General features: G+C 38.8%; 1 protein-coding gene across 1 annotated transcript in view; it reads left to right on the top strand.

The window, feature by feature from the left end:
- The window catches only part of LOC306847500 (zinc finger transcription factor Trps1-like), a 118,104-nt gene that overhangs the window by 37,034 nt on the left and 60,343 nt on the right, over positions 1 to 20,727 (top strand). Inside the window, exon 4 of the mRNA XM_079381454.1 lies at positions 1,593 to 2,232. Coding sequence (XP_079237580.1) covers positions 1,593 to 2,232 — 640 coding nt within the window. The remainder of the gene's footprint in view (positions 1 to 1,592; positions 2,233 to 20,727) is intronic.

Raw genomic sequence — 20,727 nt, 5'->3', positions numbered from 1 at the left:
TTACTGGATAACAGATCTTAGATTTTATTTGTTTTTTTCACAATAAGGAAAATCTTACACTGAGATTCAGCTTGAAGGATAGGGCTCTAGTGGGCATTTATAACACCAGACACAGCTTTCGTTTCCCAAAGAAGACACTTTGTGTCGAACCGGGATGGATGAAAAGAGAGAGAGAGCAAAACAGCCAGATGCCACATTTATTGCATTTAGCCAGTTTTGTAGAATTCTAGATTTGTGAAAATTTGCATTGTCAGTTTTATATATCCTATTTCATGTGTAACTTGTTATTTTGCTTACTATTTTGAGAGAAACGTGTTTAAAGTTTAAAAGAACAGCATTTATTTGAAATAGAAATGTTTGTGACATTATAAATGTCTTTACCCTCACTGTCTTTGCTGTTTTTGATGAATCAAAGGTATACACCTGCTGAAAAATTTATTTCTTTTAACAAAGAAAAAAAAAAATTTCCACAAACTTTTGAACTGTTGGTAATATTTCATCCTAGGTGCACAGAATAGTCTTGAGTTTCAACACGGTGTCTAAAGTCATTTGTATTTTATTTTATTGGGCTAGTCGTATTTTTATATTTAAGGAATATTACAGGAGCATAATGTGCTTTTATATAGCAGTTCTATAAACAAGAAGTTAATTAACTCAAGTAACTCAAATGGCAGATGAAATTTGGCCAGATTTCCCCCAAAAAAATATTTCTAAAAGAAGCCAAAGCATCAAGCAGTGCATAACCACTACTTTTTTTTTTGTTCCATTTCCAGTTTCCAGTGTAATATCATAGCTCTTTTGGAATCAATAGATAACAGCACTCTTGAAATGCTGCTTAGATTTGAGCAACCGTTGTAAAACTAGACAACATCATTTGAATTCCTGATACTTTATGAGCATGTTAACATGTGTTTGTTTATTATCATAATTTTTATTAACTTACAGATCTTGATTCTTGGCAAAAAGTATGAATCACTTAATTTGCCCTTGAACATTCAACACTAAGGACTTTTTTGCTTTCGAAACCTCTCAATATGTGTAAATACCCCATTGCGGTACAGTTAGCACTTACAGCCAAACCCATCAATGAATGGTCATTGTCCAAGCACGTCTACGGATGCATGTAAAATAAACACAGTTTTTTGGGTGGGGTACACTCACCCATACTTCTTTGACAGTGGTCGATTTCAAACAGGAAGTATAAGCTTATAGAAAATCATTGGTGTTTCTGGAGAGAATGTCACATTCATTTATCTAAAGGTTAGCAGACTGTTCATTTAGTTTTCCTTTGCGGAGAGTTTGGAGCAGCTCTTTGTTTCCTTTATTTGGAACAGGACAAAGAGCCATTATGCAGATGAAAATAGCTGACTAAACTGTAATTACACAACATTACAGAGATTCAGACCAAGCTCACGGGGGCAGAGACGTCAGATAAGGAGAAAGTATACATACTCAGGATGTGGATTAGTCTTTTGTCTCTCAGATGGCTCTCTAGGGGCCAAATAGCATGGTAGTATACGAAAAGACTGTTTGATCCATGAAGAATGATAAAAATCATGATTTGCTGAGACTGTCTTTTATCCTCTTTGCAGGAGAGTTCACGGCTGCTGTCGTTGTCGGCATTGTAGTTTCACTGCCACGGACACCACGGCACTGCTGGACCACTTCAACTCTGCCCACTGCCAGGACTCTGCGGATCCAGCCTCTGCTCCTGCCAATGGCTGCTCTGCCCCTTCAACCCTCCGCATCAAAGAGGAGAGCAAAGGTGATCTGAAACTCTATAGCCTGGTGCCTCCAGAGGCCAGCAGAGCCGAGCCGCTTCCCGGCTCAGAGGGCGTGAAGAGTGAGGCCCAGGATGAGAAGGAAAAAGGCTGGGTTGAAGTGCTGGGCCCTGTGACTGGCAGTGGAGTCCGAGGTGGGGAGCAACACGTGCAGAGCCTGGTGTGGGTGCCCAAAGAACGTGCAGGGGAGATCCTTAGAGGAAGCCCAGCCCCGTTTCCCCAGGCCACACTGGGTCTGCTGAACGCTGTGGCAGCTGGGGTAAAAGACCAGCAGCAGCAGAAGGGGGCGACCATGCTTAGAGACTCATCAGGACTGATCTTCAGCCTCAGCGCAGATGCTAAAGGCTACCTGCCAGGGACGCCGACGAGCGGTGTGGAGAAAGCCGGGCAGCAGTACCCAACTTCTACCGAGGGCAAGGGTGCCAAGGAAGAGTCGCAGTCTCTCTTACGGGTAAGTGATGGTCTATGTCTGTCCACTCTGTCTGGACATGTTTTTTTTTATTTTTTTTTTATCTTCTTAGAAATGTATGCATTTCCTTTCCAGTTATTAAGCCACATGACCGAGCTGAACAATAAGGATTTTTTTTTCTGCTGGCAGTCAAATTTTTTACTTTTTATATTTTCACTGGCCTCACTACACAAACTAGCAAACAAATGACATGCATTAATATATTGCTAAAAATGTGTTATAAAATATTTTTTAAATAATTATAATTGAATATACAATTTTTATATAAATATAATAATATATAATTATAATTATATTATAATATAATTATTATAATTATATAATTAATAATAATAATAATTAAAACTAATTGATGGTGATTGTTATTATTTATTTATTTATTATAATTGTATAATTAATAATAATAATAATAATAATAAAACATAATTGATGATGGTGATTATTATTTATTTATTTTAATAATAATAAAAATAATAATAATTATTATTATTAAACACACACCTAGTTGTTTTTGTCTTTGTTTTATTGTTTTTATACTTTTTAATTGTTTTGTTATATTAATTTTGTATTATAATAAAATAGTGTAAAATATAAATATAATTTTAAAATATAAACATTTTATATTTTAGCAATTTTATGTACACTTCTTTTTTTAAATTGCAGATTAAGAAATTGTACAGAACATTAACTTAATGAATATACGTACATGATCAACGAATGTGAGATGTTTTGACTTATTATTATTATTATTATTTAGTCATTTAGCAGACGCTTTTATCCAAAGCGACTTACAAATGAGGACAACAGAAGCAATCAATTGTAGTATTAAAACAACTAAAAACAGATCCAAAACTAAAAACTAAAACTTTATAAATACTACCTATACACATTGTAAAAATAAAGAAATTACATAATGACAAATGCATACAACCAAATTAAAAAACTTAACATTTAAATGAAAAAAATAAAATAAAAATTAAGCTAAACACAATTCAAAATATTAAAGAACAAAAGGTATAAGAGTATAATAATGATTCTAACATAACACTAAGCCAAACACCAAAAAAACAAGAAATATATGTATATGTACAACCACACACACATACATAAATATATATATATATATATATATATATTTATCTTTAATAAATTTAATATCTCTAAATATATCTTTAATTTTTATAGCATTGAAAAATCTAATTCATTTACATGGAATTTTCTAAGTTCAGTGACATCTTTGTAATATCTCACATCTGTTGTGTACTTTTTAAATCTATTTTTGAAACTTTTTATCTTTATTACTATTCTTTTTAAATGTATACTTCAACCTTAAAGTTTAAAATCCCCTGTTGATTTGCATTTGAAATTTCAGTATTCAGTGACATAAGCATATTATTTATTTACTTCTATTGCAAGTAATCTATTTGCATGCAGAATTTTGATTGCCCTTGTTACACATTTAACCATTTCTGACAAATGCGAAGCATTATGACACTGTCAGAGCGGCTCTGTGACATTTAATTTACAAAGGATTCAACATTTTTACATATTCTTTCTTCAACCTTGCAAGCATCAATATTTCCTTCAGAAAATGCAAATGTGGTTAAAAATTCCTGTCAATTTCCATCTGCATCAGTGTCAGAATATGAAAAAGCATTATGAAATGTGTGTTGGTTACAGTAAACGTAACACAATGACCTGTACGTAATGGCTGTCTTATATCTGTAACAATGTATTTGTGTTTGTGCCACCTGGCTTCCCTGTCAGGCACGTCAATCGGATAACATGGTGAATCTGACACAGTGGCTTCGGCTGCACAGAAGCATGTGTTATGAGTGTATTAAAATCAGGACGTATAATGTCTTTAGTGTCACCCTGATATGAGTAGCGATCCGGATTTCTTCATGCAGTTGTTAAAGATGAGCAGGCAAAAAATGACAGGCGGAGACTGCTTAAAGATGCACATCCAGTGAAAACAAGAGTTCTACAAAGGCTTTTTTATGTAATGTATTCACTGTCTGACATTTGGAGCAGAATTGGGCTGCGGTTAAATGTTTTTCTCCAAACCAAGGTCGTGCGATGGTGTGGATTCAATAGCTTGGCAATGTGTTCTGTATATTTATGTGTACGTTAAAGCTCCACGTTCCTCTTTGATCTCCAAGTTGGCTGACAGCGATAAGGAGTGGCTCTCCCGCAGTTTTCTGACACAAGTTCCGCTCGCTAGCCTCCTTGTCTGCCTATGTTTTAAGTCAAGCTCTGAGTAACAAGAGGCCCTTGCTGGGAATCGTTCCTTCCTGTGCATCTCCCGTCCAAAAGGCATCACTGATGTAACGTGTTGGCCCAAAAAAGAAAAGGAAGGGGAACGGGAATGGGGTTTGCGAGCCGTACGTCCTCCCTGGATGGTTCTGGAAAACGGTTGGCAGGAGAAGAGGCCCGGGCGTGGTACGTTCAGTGGTTAAGTCATTAGGCTAGGCGTGTCAGTGAGTGTGTGAAAGCTTCGGGGTGGAGGTGGAGGCCTCGCTCTAGCCCTCAGGAAATGTTGAATCAGAACATTTTTTGGGACTGCTAGGGCTTAATGGGACTCAGAAGGGATCTGAAGTCCGTCACAATATTTTTTGAGTTACCATGACTTGGCATGTGAGTCATCTATCGTATTATGAAACCCTGCTCAGCCAGGGAGGGGTTCCTTACCAAAAAACCTGAAGAACCCAGTCTGGAGCCAAGGCTCACACAGACCTGTTTCAGCACTCGGACTCGGAGAGGAGATTGATAACTCAGACAGAGATGTTGTGATGAAGGGGTTAGGCTTGTGAGCTGCCTTTTTAGAAACCAGCGAACTGCTTATTTCTTTCATGCTCTTCTTGGTTTTTGTTGCATTTTTGATAATGAATATCTATGTAGTGACATGAACATTGATCATCTGTCTTCGGGGGGGGGGGGGTGATGATTTTATTTTGATGTCTGGACTCAAGCACATAAGAATGAAACATTTGTGATTCATCATTATCATTATTTTGTTGTTGTCTTCCTACCTCCACAAATTAGATAATGTTCAAATTATGTACCACTGTATAGTCACTTTTTGTTTCTAGCCTTTGGTAGATACAGTGGGAGTTAAAATTCAGATTTTTTTACTTTACTTACTTTACTTTTGTCATTTAGCAGACGCTTTTGTCCAAAGCGACTTACAAATAAGAAAAAGTAACTAAAACTAAAAAGTTACAACTCTATAAATACTATCTACCCACATATTTAAGAAAATAAAGAAATTAAATAAAATTAACACATGCATATAACAACAACATTTCAATAATAAACATATCAATGAAAAAATTAAATAAAAAGCTACTACTATCCCTTGCCGGTGTCCCTGCCCGGTGGAGTCACACACTAAAGCCACAGTTTTGAGGTTATTTTATGCAACGCATGTACTTGTATTGATCTATCTTTTAAAATGCCCATCAACATGAGCCTTTAAATCAGAATTAATTTTATTTATTTTACATGAAATTTGACTGTCTAAATTTAATAGTTGTTGATTTCATCTACACTGGGCTAACCTTAAGAATATTTGACATTAATGTTTAAACATAATTTTCCCTCAACATACATAATTGAGCAATAATGGTAAGGAATCTGGATGCCAGCTTTTCTTCTGGAGCAGAATTTTGTATAATTGTTGTCCAATATGAGACATAGAAACCATTGTATTTATTGCATATCAAAGCACTGTTCAATTCTGTATATACAGGTTTACATCTCTATATTAATACTATATCTAATCTTTATGCATCTGTACTATAATATTAAGAGAGGTCATTGTATTTTAAGCAGTCTCTAGTAGTCTCCTTTTCTCTGACGTCTAAGTTTATGATAAAACAGCATGCCTCCCTATTTCTAAAATGCCTGTTTGCCCTTGAATCTGAATTCCAGCTTCCTCTAGTCTTGCCACATACCCATAGGGAGGCGTTCTCCCCCTGTGGCAGCGTTCGGCCTGCTGGCCCGTTACCGGCGTCGCCTCATGTCAGAGCTCATTACTCCTGGTCCAACGTTCTCCTGCATGCTACCCAGAATCTGCCTGCTGGCACCTTTTCTAGCCTGTCCAGCGATCAGCAATTAACCCCCCAGTGCATTGTGGCTGCACCCTGCCACACAATCATTGTTTAGGTTTGTGTTCAAAAGCAACACTTTTTTTTTTTTTTTTTTACAGCTGACCTCCTGCCAGTTGCAGGTCACGTTAATTGCCCCAGATTGATATTCCCGCTGTGCTTGGTGCTGGCATTGGTCAACCCCTGGAGCAAACGGATATGTTTTTTCATCTGTGAAGACTAATCATGCGGTTATCCTTTTATGTTGCCTCTCAGTGCACTTCAGTATCTCTAAAGATAGTCCTATTGTTATTACCTAATTAAGCCTCCAGCCACAACCCTGTGGGATTATACTGAACTTTGCTCCCTGTGGGCTCTACTTAGACTTTACAAACTTCATCCTCTATCTTTGTAGCACTGAATAGCATTGGATGCTTGTGTTGCATGAATATCTTTATAATAGAATAGTGTTTGATGTGACTTGGTCTAGCCATTGGTCTAGCCTTTATTACCTTTTGTTTTATTTGATTATTTTGAGATTAAAAAAAAAACCCCCAGTAGTCAACAAATGTGAATATGACTGATTTTAATCGACTGAATGTTCAGTAGATGTTTTACAACTGTCTTTTTTTCTACTGTTTATTTTATTTTAGTTTAGTAGCAGACTTCTAAAATAAATATATTATATATTTTTAAATTAGTGAAAATAGATACAAATAATGTTATAATAGATTTTTGACACGCATTTATATAATCTAAGATATATTATATACTATTAAAATGTACATATGAATAATTCTGTGTGTCTTTTTAAATGTGATATCCAGAGACTCTAGTACTAGGTCAATGACGATCTGCTTGGATCATATATACGAGAGAAAGCTTATAGGCATATGAAACCAAACTTTTGGCTTTCAGCTCTGTTTTTTTTTTCTTTTTCTTTTTTTCTTCACCCATTTCCTTTTGTTTCTCTTCATGTGTGGTCACCTTCCCTGGAACTCTTTCCATCCCAGATTCCTATTTAGATGCGAGTCTGACTGCGTTTGATCCCAATCTGACACCAAGACTGGCTGTAGATTCCAGCGTCCAGTGCGGCCTGGCCCACATCAAAGAGACAGAAGCCCCTTTTTGTTCCTTAATGAATACAATCTGCCATTTAATTTGTGCGGAGTGTCGGATTAACTGGGCCTTTGAGGAAGGTGACATTCACTGTTTTCTCCCTTCCTTTCCCCTTTTTTTAGCATGCTTTTCCCTACCTAGTCCCCCCCCCCCCCTTGGGTCTGTAGTTCAGCTAAGTTCAGGCAGGCATGTAGTTCGCATTTAACATGCCGTACAGATAGACAGCAGGAGAGGGAACGCTGTGGAGAGAGGGAAGAAAGGAGGAGTGTGGGTAGCTGCTGATCAGCTTTGCAGCCTAATGAAGAGACGGCTTACCTATTAGTCTGCTGAATCCAAGTGTCAGGTGCCAGGCTTCGGGATTTAGGAGATGACACTGGTTCAGAAATGCACCCGAAGACTTTCATCCGGTTGCGATTTAAGAGCAAGGGATAAGGGGGAGGAGCCAGAGGCCTCTAAACAAACACACAAACACAAAACAGCTGCGCTTGGCAGCAAACAAATGTGTGATTACCTTGCGGAATGCAGCAGGCACATCAGGCAGGTGACGCCGGAGGTGCACAGTGACATGAAATCCAACAGCTGCTGTATTACCAAAGGGCCAGACATCCTCTTCTCTAAGCAGGCTTTACCAAACCTGTTCTGTAAAGTTGTTGGCGTGTTTGAGGAGCTGTTGTGTTGTTGAATGAATGTGGGAGATTAAGAATTAATGGCTGTTTTGGTGTATCCATGACATGGAGTGGCAGAAATTGGAGGGGTTGGTGGCACAGGTGAGGAGGGTGAGATGCTTTGTACCATTCTGCAGACAGATGGTTTCTCTCCAGGGAGCCTCTCTCCCTCACCTTTCTCTGGCGTTTCTGCACTGTAAGATTTCTCTCTGGGTATTGTGCTGACACAGCAGCCCCTTCGCGCAGATACTGGAGCGTAATGTGAAGAAGCGTCGCCCAATCTGCCCATCTCAGCCCCTAGCCAGATGTGCCGTTTCCAGCCCCCCAAGTTTTTCAACCCTCCAGGTGAGAGCAGCCGAGCAACTGGTGTCATTTTCTCCTGCTGATCCCCAAAATACCAATTCATTTCTCTTGTCAGGTTTCCCTGCACCTGCACAAAACCAAAGGAACTAGCAATTAATTTCCCCTAGCACATCGTGTCCACATGTCTCTGAATGCACGATTACCCTCTGAGTATCAAAGAGGGATTGTATATTAGGAGCAGTAAGCTTTGATTGCAACAAGCATGTTCTTCATTAAGGATCTATTAGATTCTGTTTTGCATATTTATGTTGCATATGATATATTTTGCATATCTAGATCAAAGGCTTGTTTGGATACTGTACACAGGGCAACATTCTTGTTTCTTTAAGATGGTTCTAATACGAGAACGCAAGGGGAAGCGTTTTCCTTCAACGTTCCTTCAAAATTTTCATAAATTATGCAGTAAAACTAGACAAAGCATAATCATATTTACATTGAGCAGGACTTTTAATATTTTATAATTATATTTTTAGATTTACTAGCAGGAATAAGTATGTAACCTGGGGGAAGTGTAATATTGTTTTTTTTTTTTTTTTATTAAAATGTATTTAAAATAATTAAAAGTAATTATTTTAGCTATCAGAAATAATGTGTTTACTGCAAAAAACTTTATTACCTACATTAGAATTATTTTAATTGTTTGTAACAGTTAGTTTCTAGTACTGGGGCTGGGGTCGACAATATAATTGGCCCGGTGGCCCGGACGTACTTTTAAAACCGTCAGGGCCACCAGATCGCTCCAACCACTAGCCCGGTGGGGCCAGTAAAAATAATGCCTCGATTAAAAAAAAAGTCTAATTTCACATTAATTACCTGTGGTTCTGTGTTTTGATTTCTGTTAAATCGTCTCGGTAACCACCGCTAGCAGGTTACGTGATCCCGACAGCCTTACAGATGCAGCGGGTTTATGCTCGCTCCCGCGGTTACGCGCGCAAAGTGCACACTGCTGCTCAGCACCTACCTATAGCTACTATTAAGCTAGGCTACATGTTTCTGAAACCCCCATCACCCGGCCAAACGCCGGGTAAAAAAGAGAAGGCAAGGAAGAGAAAATCACCAGAGGAATTGAGGGAAAGCGAAAGGGAATACGAAAAGAAAAGGCAGAGAAAGTTTCAGCCCCAGTGGCGAGACCGCTGGAATTGGCTGGGCTTAGGGGTGGACGATAAAAATGTCTCCACGATCTGCTTTTGAAGAAATATGTAGTATCGTGCTACAGCACACATTATGTCAAATACAGTTCTGGCGCCGCGGTCTCTATTTACTGTACAACACGACATACAGCAGTAGAGTTACTCTGACAGGACACTGCACTTATTCGCGATCGCAAAAGTACATTATTTGCACACAAGCCTTGCTGGTTAAATGTTTAATTCGCGCGCTGGTCTGACGTGCGCTCATACACCTGAAGCACGCGCGCTAAAAAGCCTGTCTAACAGCGCCTGATTACTCAACTAACTTATCTTTTGCGCTAATACTGTCAAAACACACAAGGTTTACATATAGACTCAGTTGGTTATCTCTAAAATGAAAGTAAATAGTTAAGAGAGAAACAGATGCGTGCCTGTATATTAGATGCGTGCAGCTCTTAAAGGGACAGGACACTAAACGTGCTGTCGACTGTCATTAAAGGGATAGTTCACCCTAAAATTTAATTTCTGTCATTATTTACTCACATGTTGTCCCAAACCTCTATTAATTTCTTGTGCTGAACCCAAAAGAAGATATTTTGAAGAATGAGGGTAACCAAACAGTTGCTGGTCTACATTGACTTTGATAGCAGGAAAGAAAAATCCTATGGAAGTCACTGTGGATCAGCAACTGTTTGGTTTTCCACCTTCTTCAAAATAGCATTTATGTTCAGCAGAAGAAAGAAACTCATTCAGGTTTAAAACAACTTTTGAGTAAATGGTATAAAAATAAAACATTATGACAGAATTGACAGACAGATGACAGAATATTTATTTTTGGGGGAACTATTCATTTAACGTTAACAAAACAACAAAACGCAAAGAGAAAAATCACTCACTATTCTTGACTGAAAAACTTTAATACAGTTGCTTTAGGAATCAGTCTATCTAGTGTTTTATTTTTATATTTGTTCATTCAATTTCATCGAATGCTCTGCTAAATACACCTATTGTACCTGAAAATAAAGCACTGTTTGTTTTATTTGTATATTATGTGTATTTGTAATGTGTATCTTTGTTCTTATTTTTTAATAAGAAAGATAGAATGAACAAAGATTTTTATCTTCGCCCACTTTGGCCTAAATATCTGCCATGTCTTTTTGTTGTTTTTTGTTACCTTGAAAGGCTTTGTCTTTCTAGTTTGGCTGTAATGCTCAGACAACTTGTAAAACCAACATGACAAAGAATCGTGATAAAATCGTGAATCGTGATATTTCTAAAAAAAATTGTGATATGATATTTTTCCCATATCGCCCACCCCGAGCTGGGCTACGATCAAGAAAAAAAAGAGTTTTACTGTGAGCTCTGCAGATCAATGCCCACATATGCAGACAAGTAAGTTAGAGAAAAGTTAACGTGTATGAAACCTATGGTATGAACATAATATAATGAATTGCTGTGTGACTACAGAGAATGAATCCTATGCAATAGGTTTATTTGCACTTGTTTCATGTTTTTGCACAGTTTTGCTGCACTTTGCACTAAACCTACCTTAAAAAAAATAAATGTTATCCATGTTGTTCAAGCAAACTGTTCTTTTTCGTGATTATTGGGATCAATACCCGACGCGTTGACCTGGGCCAGTGAACTTCAAAAGACACTGGCCCGGAGGGCCAGTGGCAAATTTCCCTTATTGTCTACCCCTGTGGGGATTTACAATGTTTATATTAATCCACTTGTCTGTGTAGTGGGTCTTTGTGCCAGTAGGTGGCGACAAGAGGCTGTCTATAAGTGAGTCATTGAATCAATCAGTCTATTAAGTGATTCAGTCTGTTCAACCATTCAAAGCTATTGTTCAAAACATTGATTCAATCATTGGTGGTTCCAAAACAATTGGAAACATTGTGTAAAATGTACTCACTGTAGTTAATACCATTGTGGTTAAATCTTTTTTTGTTTGTTTAATCAAACATTTTTCTCAGACATTAAGAGAACTGTACTGCACATATTTTAAATGTGTTATTGAGGAAGTTTAGTTCTTTACAATTGACTCTTCTGCAGCAAGCCATCTAGTGAAGAGAAATCTCTCTGTATTGTGTTTCCCATTTGTGTATTTATTATGTGACAAATAGACCTTAAGTTATTTAACCATAGCACTCAATTTACTGTGAAAGGGTCACAAGCCTGGAAGTGCGGGCAAATGCAAGCGCAGCGTAAATGAGTCATTGCAAGGAGAAAGTGTTGTGATAAACAGTGCGTCTACTTTGGGCAGGCCTGAAATGAAATTCATTAGGTCTGCCATCGTTTACATTTCCGCCTGCTGCCTCAAATTATATTTAGTGACAGCTGCTTTGATAAGTCGCACTGTATGTTTCTGGGACTCCAATGTATTGAATTTCCTTTGGGATTTCTTTCTTAATGTGTTTCATTTTCTTCTCTATAGCCTTTTCTTTTTCTCTTACTCCATCCCCATTGTAATGGTGTGGAGCCAGTCCCGAGGAGGAATATTACATAGATGTAGTTCCACCCCACCGGTGCAGATGAATGGGATGGGTGGGGCTGCTTCCTGTCGAGGAGAAAAAATAGGCGAATGATGAGTTATCTCTTCTGCTTATCATCATTATCATAAGTCCGTAATTACCGATGACATTTTACAAATAACTAGGCCCTCTAATCTTTCTCATCGGCCAGGAGGAGTCATTGAAGCCCTACCTGCCCTCCCCACATGACCTGTCATGATCCTTCGACTGTGTGAGTTTCAGCACAGGAAGCCAGAACATCTTTTTCCTTTCCTTTCCTTTCCTTTCCTTTCCTTTCCTTTCCTTTCCTTTCCTTTCCTTTCCTTTCCTTTTCTAATTTGTTCACTGTCTGTAATTTTAGAGTGCTCACCACAGGATACAGGGAGAATCTCTATACCAACCTGGCATATAGGACACTTTCCATGAAAAAGGTACAAAATAAGGGCATTTTCTTTTTTTCTTTTTCAACAAATGGTCAGTGAAATTAGGTACTTAACCTTCAGAAAGTGCTGAAACTAAATATTATACGAGCTGCTTTTTTCTATTCATTTATTTCAGCTTTGTAGTTTTTACAACCTTTTTACCAAAATGTTGGTCTAAATACAGAATTTAACATTAAATAAATTAAATAAGCATAAAAAAGAAATATATTTTTATTTTTAAAGGGAACACTTCTCAATTTATAATAGTAGTTACTGCACTAGGTATCATGAACTGACAGTATTTGAAGCAAGTACTGATCTAGATTTCTATTCATTTCTATATATACTAATGCTTTTTGCTTTAGGTTGTATAAACATGAAGGTATTTTGAACAAACATGAATTATATAATTTAACTTACAGTAGTAACTGGTGCAAAAATAGTTCATTCTGTTTTCTGAATGCACTAACATATTTTAACCTATTGAATCCTATTGCAGTGTTACCCCCCCCCCCCCCCAAAAAAAAATTAAAAAGGGTTTGCAAATATAGCTTAAGGTTATTTGTCACTCAGTAGGGAGTATAGCCAATTTGGGACAAAACATTTTTGTAGTAATTTATAAACCTAAATTTGCACAAATTGGACAAAATCGAATATTTTGTATTTGGTAATTAAAATTAGTTTATAATCAAAAGTGACAATAAATATCAGTTTAACAGATAATTTGGATCTATAGCAGTTAAATAGAAGTTTAACAGATAATGTCAAAAATGCAACTTAAAATATTTATTTCTTTGGATACCGTTGAGAAAGTAAAAATCAACATTTTAGATATGTGACGTGTTTAAAACTAGTTATTTGTGTTAGGTTTCTTTATTTATATATATTTCTTTATTTATATATTTGGGGAAAGTCGTGGCCTAATGGTTAGAGAGCTGGACTTGTAATCCAAAGGTTGCGGGTTCGAGTCCCCGGCCGGCAGGAATTGTAGGTGGGGGGAGTGAATGTCCAGCGCTCTCTCCACCCTCAATACCACGACTGACATAAATGGCTGCCCACTGCTCCGGGTGTGTGTTCACGGTGTGTGTTCACTGCTGTGTGTGTGCATGTTGGATGGGTTAAATGCAGAGCACGAATTCCGAGTATGGGTCACTTCGGAGTAAATGTCACTTCACTTCATATATATATATATATATATATATATATATATATATATCTGGGTTTCCGTTGTCCGGTAATTGCCGGACATTGGCCGGAAAAAAAATGAAATGTCCGACAAAATTAAATCTCTCCGGTCAAATTGTCCGATTAAAATGGCCTAATAATCCCGCCCCACTAACACAATTTGAATTTGAGAATAAGCCTAAAATGTATAAAGCAAAAATACACCGACCTTTGGCTATGCTATAAAGGAACAGGCTCTACCGTTTGAAAGTTATTAAACAACATGGCATGCTGCTTTTAAAATAAAGCGCACGCCTAAGGGGCCGCTCACATATCGCGTCTTTTGCGCGCTCAAGTTCGTTATTTCAAATGGAGATGCGCGGTATGCGCGCTCATAATGGAAGCGACGCGCTCGTTTTTTCCAGGCGCGTCCGCGCCGCATCGAGATAAAACCATCTCAACTTTTCAGAATGCCGCAAGTGCAGCGCAGGTCATGTGACAAGAACCAACCAATCAACTTCCTCACCTTTTCCGTTACTTTGAAACCTCAGCAGCGTTTTTGAAGTATGGGGTGCACCCAAACACTGCGGCGTTTTTTACTTTTCTTAGTAAATAAATCTTTTAACAGAGTTACAGCAAGTGTTTTTCGGTGTTGGAAATCCATTGCTGAAATTTCCTTGTTGTAACGGAGAGCGCAGCTGATGGTTGCTTAGCCACAACAGACGCCCCCAGAGCGCAACCGCCCGAGCGCTTTGGAAAAAAAGAGAAAGCGGCGCGCCTAGCGTTTTCCACGTTTTGAAAGTATAGGCTAATAAACGTTGCATTCTATACGGCCTGATTTAAGTAATTTTTTAAGTTACATAGCCTGCCTCCAGTTTTCCTCAACTTGACTAATTAAGAGGCGATATTTGACCGGCACATCACCAAAATGTCCGGAAAACGAAACCTCTGCCGGTCACTTTGACCGGCATCATTTTTTTCTAGCGGAAACTCTGATATATATATATATATATATATATATATATATATATATATATATATATATATACAAACTTCTTGTAGTTCTCACAAAAAAACTAAAATTGTGCTCCTAATGCTTCAAAATGGTTAGACATCAAAGTGTACCTTATTCTTGGAAGTCTTCAGATTGCTGGTTTTTATGCCACAAGATTGTGGGTTACCAACTAGAGAGCTTGAGAAGCAATTTACCTCAAAAGATTAGAAGCACAACACAGCGTTTACTGTATCTTAGTGTTTCTATATCTTGCCAATCAAATACATTTTGTAGATTATTTTCTTGATGGTATAATCGGCAACACATAATGAACACATGAGCTGTTTTCCTTCCATTTAATTTAACCGGGCTATGCTTTCTATGCCCAGTTGTTCATAGCAGAATGGAAGCTTGGCAGGATTATGGGTTGATTGCCCTTTCAGGAAGTCAGCCTCACTGGCAGAAAGATGACCAAGGTTATTTTCCTTTGGTGATAATAAGTAATGGCTTATATAGATCAGTGAGCTCTAATCACAAATTCCTCCCTGCATGTCATTACTCTAACATTCTTTTAGCTGTATCAGCGGCACCGGCACTTAGGCGATAATTTCCTCATCGGTCAGTGCTGAGTGGATCAGAGTTCTGGGCGAGATGCAAAGGAATGACAATCTGCTGGCCAGAAAAGGGAAAGCAGAGAACAGGCTGTACCTAGAGACTTCAGTGGAATAAACTAAAGGAAAAAGACTCTTTTTTTTTTTTTTTTTTTTTTTTTTTACAAAAAAATTGAAAATGGAGCATTTTGTCCTTTTTACTCAAAGAAGCTAATTAGCCCGTTAAACTTTTATTGCTGTATTGTTTCTTAGCTTTTTTTATTTGAAATAAGATCCCTCATTATCTTCTCTCGATATTTCTGTGCTTTTTAACTCAATGCGCTTGCAATGTTTTGCACTTTTTGTCTTTGCAACATATCCGATTGGCCTTTTCTGGCCGTGCCGCCCTTGTAGAGGAAGGTGAGTAGTGCAGTGAAGTTTGATTCAAGGATAATACACCCTTGCTTACCTGCACTGTGGAAATGTCACATGGCCTGCAACCCTGCACACATCAGTCTTTGACAGCACCTCTGCTGCTTGTGCTCTGTTTGGTGTTTGTCGACATTGAATGTTTCAGTTTATGGGTTGAATGGTCTGCTTACACAGAAAATATCGAGCCTTTTGTTCTCTAATTGCTGTTCTCAGCAAGTTTTTGTTTATGTCAGTGTTTGTTTGTCATCGAACAAGTGTGTGTTTGTTTTCACGTCCATTTGTGTTCGAGAGCCGTGCTAATGCTGCTCAGACAGGAAGTGGAAAACCTTCCTCCGCATCTCGCAGACGAATTCTGTAACAGAGTGCCACATTTTATGAGCAAGGACGGGAGGGAAGAAAAAAAAAGAGGGGAGGGAATTTGACTACCTGCTGCAGTCTACTGTCTGTGGGCAAGCGGAGAGCCGTGCATGACCTCACCGTCTGAGGGGGCGGAATACACTGAGCCGTTTCAACAGTCTTCCAGGACGCCCCTGTTTATTTTTGTCTATGGAATGATGGGAAATTTGACTGCTGCAGAAACAAACTGACACCCTTGTGCAGCCAGCCGGCCACGCCAGACCAGGCCAGTGTGCGTGTGTGCATTCGTCCTGTTTTTGGGGTTTAGCTGCACTGAGCAGGAGGTAGAATGGAAAGGATGGCGAGGCTGTGAGCAAAGTTTGCTGTTCCGTGGCCCATAATGGTCAGATTGTGTTTAAAGTTGAAGCAAGACATAATCGGCGGTAATTCACTCATGTGTCTGTCTGCAATGATTACATCCTTCTCCACCATCCTAAATCAAGTCCTTTCAGTTACGGCCAGCTGCTCATAACATGTTTGCTCAGCGTTGGTTCCATGCGCTATGTGAATTTCCATGCCATTTTAAAAAAAAAAATTTCAATGACCGATTAATTTATCGACTGAGTCTGAATGGCACTTATGTCAAGCACACTGCACCTTCTGTTATGTTTAGTCGCATGCCTCGTTTAGTTTATATTCACACGGAACCTGTAACACGTATGGAGTCTAAGCCGCAAAGAAAAGGCTTTTTGTTCTGAATTGATATCAAAACCTGATGTTATGCGAAACTATCTTTCTTATGAAAGCCTGGATTCAAACGTGGTTCTCTTTATGTTTCTATATGTGGTAGCAGGTTGGACTGTGTTCGCTGTTTTGTGTGCCCACCCTTCAGACGTTCCAGCAACAGCTGCAGCGAATCACCTTGTTAAATAGTGCCGGAAACCTGCCTCCTTACCACCCACGTCTGCTTTCATTCACCAAAACCTTTATAATGATATAAATGTCAGTGATAATAAAACTTTGCCAGCCATACCCCCCAGCCCCACCTTTCCACAACGTTATTTACATTTGATCCCAAGCAAAATATAAAACAAGAGGGTGTAACACCATCTGGGTTTGGAGACGCTATGCAAAACATGAGCGCGCCTATAATGTCTAGCATAATTTGTTCACTGACAGGATGGCGGTTAGAGTTATTTTTATTCTTTAATTGTGTAATGTGTTGTTTTTTAATGTGAATCACTCATTAAATTCTGCAGCCCCATGATGGATATGTTTCCGATCTTTTTCTTTTTTTTTTGGTATTATGCCCATCTTATAAATGTAGATGTTGTTCAAATGTGCAGAAAGCTGAGGTGGGATGAGGGTGATGAAATACTCAAATGTAAATATCTCAGTGTTCAAACATCTGGTTTTGGGGTGGGGTGTTAGGTGATCTATGTCTCATCTGTCCTGATTCCACTAATTTCTCATGGTGGAAACCCCACATACACCCTCTTTCCATCATGTTTCATCCTCTTCCACCCTAAATAACGCAGCAGTATCTGGTGTTTTTAACAAAACTGCAACTTTCTCTCATTGAATTTCAGGTAAACACAGATAAGACACCTGTAAGTTTTAGAATTTATTCTAATTTTTTATTTTATTTGTAGTTTTTGTTTAATTAATTGCACTAAATTAACAGCACAACTCTGTGTATGGCTTTTGTAAAATTTTGTCATTCAGATATGTTGCTTAGGTAAATCAACAGTGTTATTTTAGTATTATGTGTATACTATTATAGTATGTTTTAATATTTTGAATTAGTTTTTTTGTTTTCATTTTCGTTTTATTTTAGTAATTTAATGGGCTTTTGTCATTTTTTCTATTTAGCTATAATTGATTATTTCAGGTTTAGTAATTTTAGTTCTTCAACTTAGTTGAGTTAGCTTAAGTTTTTAACCAATCTGAATTTTAATTAAGCTTTATTTCAGTGAACATATATATTTTTTTGTTTTTTTTTGTTGTTAAAAATAACGGCAATGCAAACCACATGGCTTTCTGCTTTAGCATGGCCTGAAGTGATTATACAAATAATTCCTCTTTCATCCTGTGTCATGAACATTGTCATTTATACCTTAAACTCACTCAAAATAAGAGCAGATCTAAATTTGTATTGGCGATATGTCACTACAGATCATTTCTGTATTTAATGAGGAAGCAATTGTATATGCGGCGTCATTAGAAAAAACCTGGTCCGCTCATTGAACGGTGCCAGAAACAGCCAGGTGGCCCTAATAATACAGGCGGGGCCTGAAACCCGAATCCGAGCGGAGCTATTTATGACCTACAGAAGAAGATGAGAGAGTTGGGGAAAACGGTACTGCATAATTTGAATGTTTATATGAATTATGCTTTTGATTTGCTGACCAAAGCTTGCTTGTTTGAACACAGACGTCTAACTCCAGAGCCATGCCGACATCTGTTTTAACTATGCACGACAAAAGTCATTGACCTGACAGTGGATTTACCAGACCTTTTTTTTTCTCCTATTTCTCCGTCAATCTCTCCCTCCTCCTTTTTCATGTCCTTTGCTCCTGTCTAGGGTGTGAGACGACATAGCGTTGAGGCGAACCGCCATTGCGTGTAGATGAGTCGTTGTGCTCTGTACCCGGCTGCAAATGAACATCTGGCCGGCATATTGGATCCATGTGTGAAAATGAGATCTGTCCGAATAATGACCAGACTCAATCAAGATTCAAGGGGGGGAGATGAATGCATGCTGATCCTGATTTGCTCGACAGTTCAAATTGGCAGCACCTTACATAATTAAGGAGCAATTGGCCAAGATTAGGCGGGCTTCGGACCCTGACCGATCATTAATTTAGAAACCCCGTCTTAGGATCTGGCCCCCTGCTTTTTACTACCCCGCCAACCTCCTCTGGAGTTTGCCAAAGCACTATCAGCTGGTAGCTATTTGTCAGGAACCCCCCTCATAACGACCTTAATTGTTTTAGACAAACAAGCAAGCTTGTGGCCTAGGCTTTTTATACAGGAAGACATGGCTTCTTTGATCCAAACTATATTCCTTAGTGAAGCCTCTGAGCTATTTACCAAAGATATTTATCCACCGATAGATAGACAGATAGACAGACTTTCAGGCTCAGAATTGCCACTTTATAACTGTGCCACTTGAGAGATAAAAGAAACCTCAACACATATACAGATTTGTTTTTTCAAAAATGCTAGTTTTACAAAAAATGCAATTGAATTAAATACATATTTTTATTATAAGGATGTAATAATTTCTGAATAAAAATTTACTACTTGATTTTTTTGGGGGGCCGTAAAAACAAAATTGTAAAATAAATCACTTTTGTGTTTGGCAGAAGAAACTAACTAATACAGGTTTAGATTGACATGAGGCTGTGCAAATTACATTTATTTATTTTGTGAACTATCCCTTCAGTCAATCAAGACAAAAAGCTTTGTGCAATCATTTCAGCTTTGAGCTTTGCTAAAAAAGGACTGTAGAAATGTTTATGCACGGTTGTGTCGTTTGTCATATTACTCAGCGCAGGTGGCATTTGAGGCGAGTGTGGCATAATGTTAGCATGAGTGCTGACGGTGGCTGTTATGCTTCATTAAGTGCCATAAATGCTGCCTTTGTAAGGGGGGGAAACGGTTTGCTTGCAGACTATTTGGCAGTCGCATTGTAAGGTAATCTTAAGCGAATCCGCTGACAGCTTTTCCAGGTATCACGATATGACAGCACACCAAGATTGTTTAGAGAAAACACAAGCTGATTTGGCACGACGATTCTCAGCGTGATACGAATAAACAAAGCGCAAACATTCCCATTGTTTACAGGCATCGCTCGGCAACGGCTCCCGCACAGCACAGCCGTCCATCAAGGGCTTGGCTGTGCCGATGGTGTCAGTGATGGAACGGGCGCGAGAGAGGAGGAGACGTAATCAGGAGAATGTGCAGCAGCCCTAAAATGAAAGGGGCAAGTCCATATGTGTGATTCTCTACCCATAAACAGCTCGCAGCCAGTTGCAATTACAAAGTCAGACGTGACTGCAGCTATAATCACAGCAAGATGGACCTGCAGCCGCCCGGCTCTCATGACTTCTCGTTCTCACTCATACTTGTCCACACATCTGCGAGCTGAATCACAGATCGCGGTGGAGATCGGCGCTCGTGTTTTTTGGCTCACTCTCACGCTGCGCAGCGGCGGCTTCTGGGATCGTTCCCGGCATCTGCAGGAAAAACGTGGCAGGGGGGCATCAAACAAACAAGCCGGCGTGAAGCGTGTACGTCTACGTATGCCAGTGGCCTGACTTTATGCCCATTTGTTGCAGATCACTGCCTGCTCTCTGCTCCTTTCTCTTTCATTTTCCTCTGTAATCATTTAATCGCTCGCAGCCTTGGTGCCAAGGTGCCACACCTACGCTTTTCTACCAATTCTTTTTCAGGTAGCAGCATGCTCTGATTGTCTGTCTTTGCGCTTCTCAACAACAGGAAAATGGCCCGTTCTATTTTTCTCTCCCGCTATCTCGCTCGCTCGGCAGCTTTGTTTAGAAAGGGGCCATGGAGACAGGAGAAAGTGGGAAGAAAATGAGAAGAGGGGAAGCACTCTGTTTTTTTTAAAAGATGCTTTCACTGAGGAATGTGTG

This window comes from Barbus barbus, assembly GCF_936440315.1.
Source record: "Barbus barbus genome assembly, chromosome: 27".
Lineage (NCBI taxonomy): Eukaryota > Metazoa > Chordata > Actinopteri > Cypriniformes > Cyprinidae > Barbus > Barbus barbus.
This window is presented reverse-complemented; position numbering and strand designations above follow the sequence as displayed.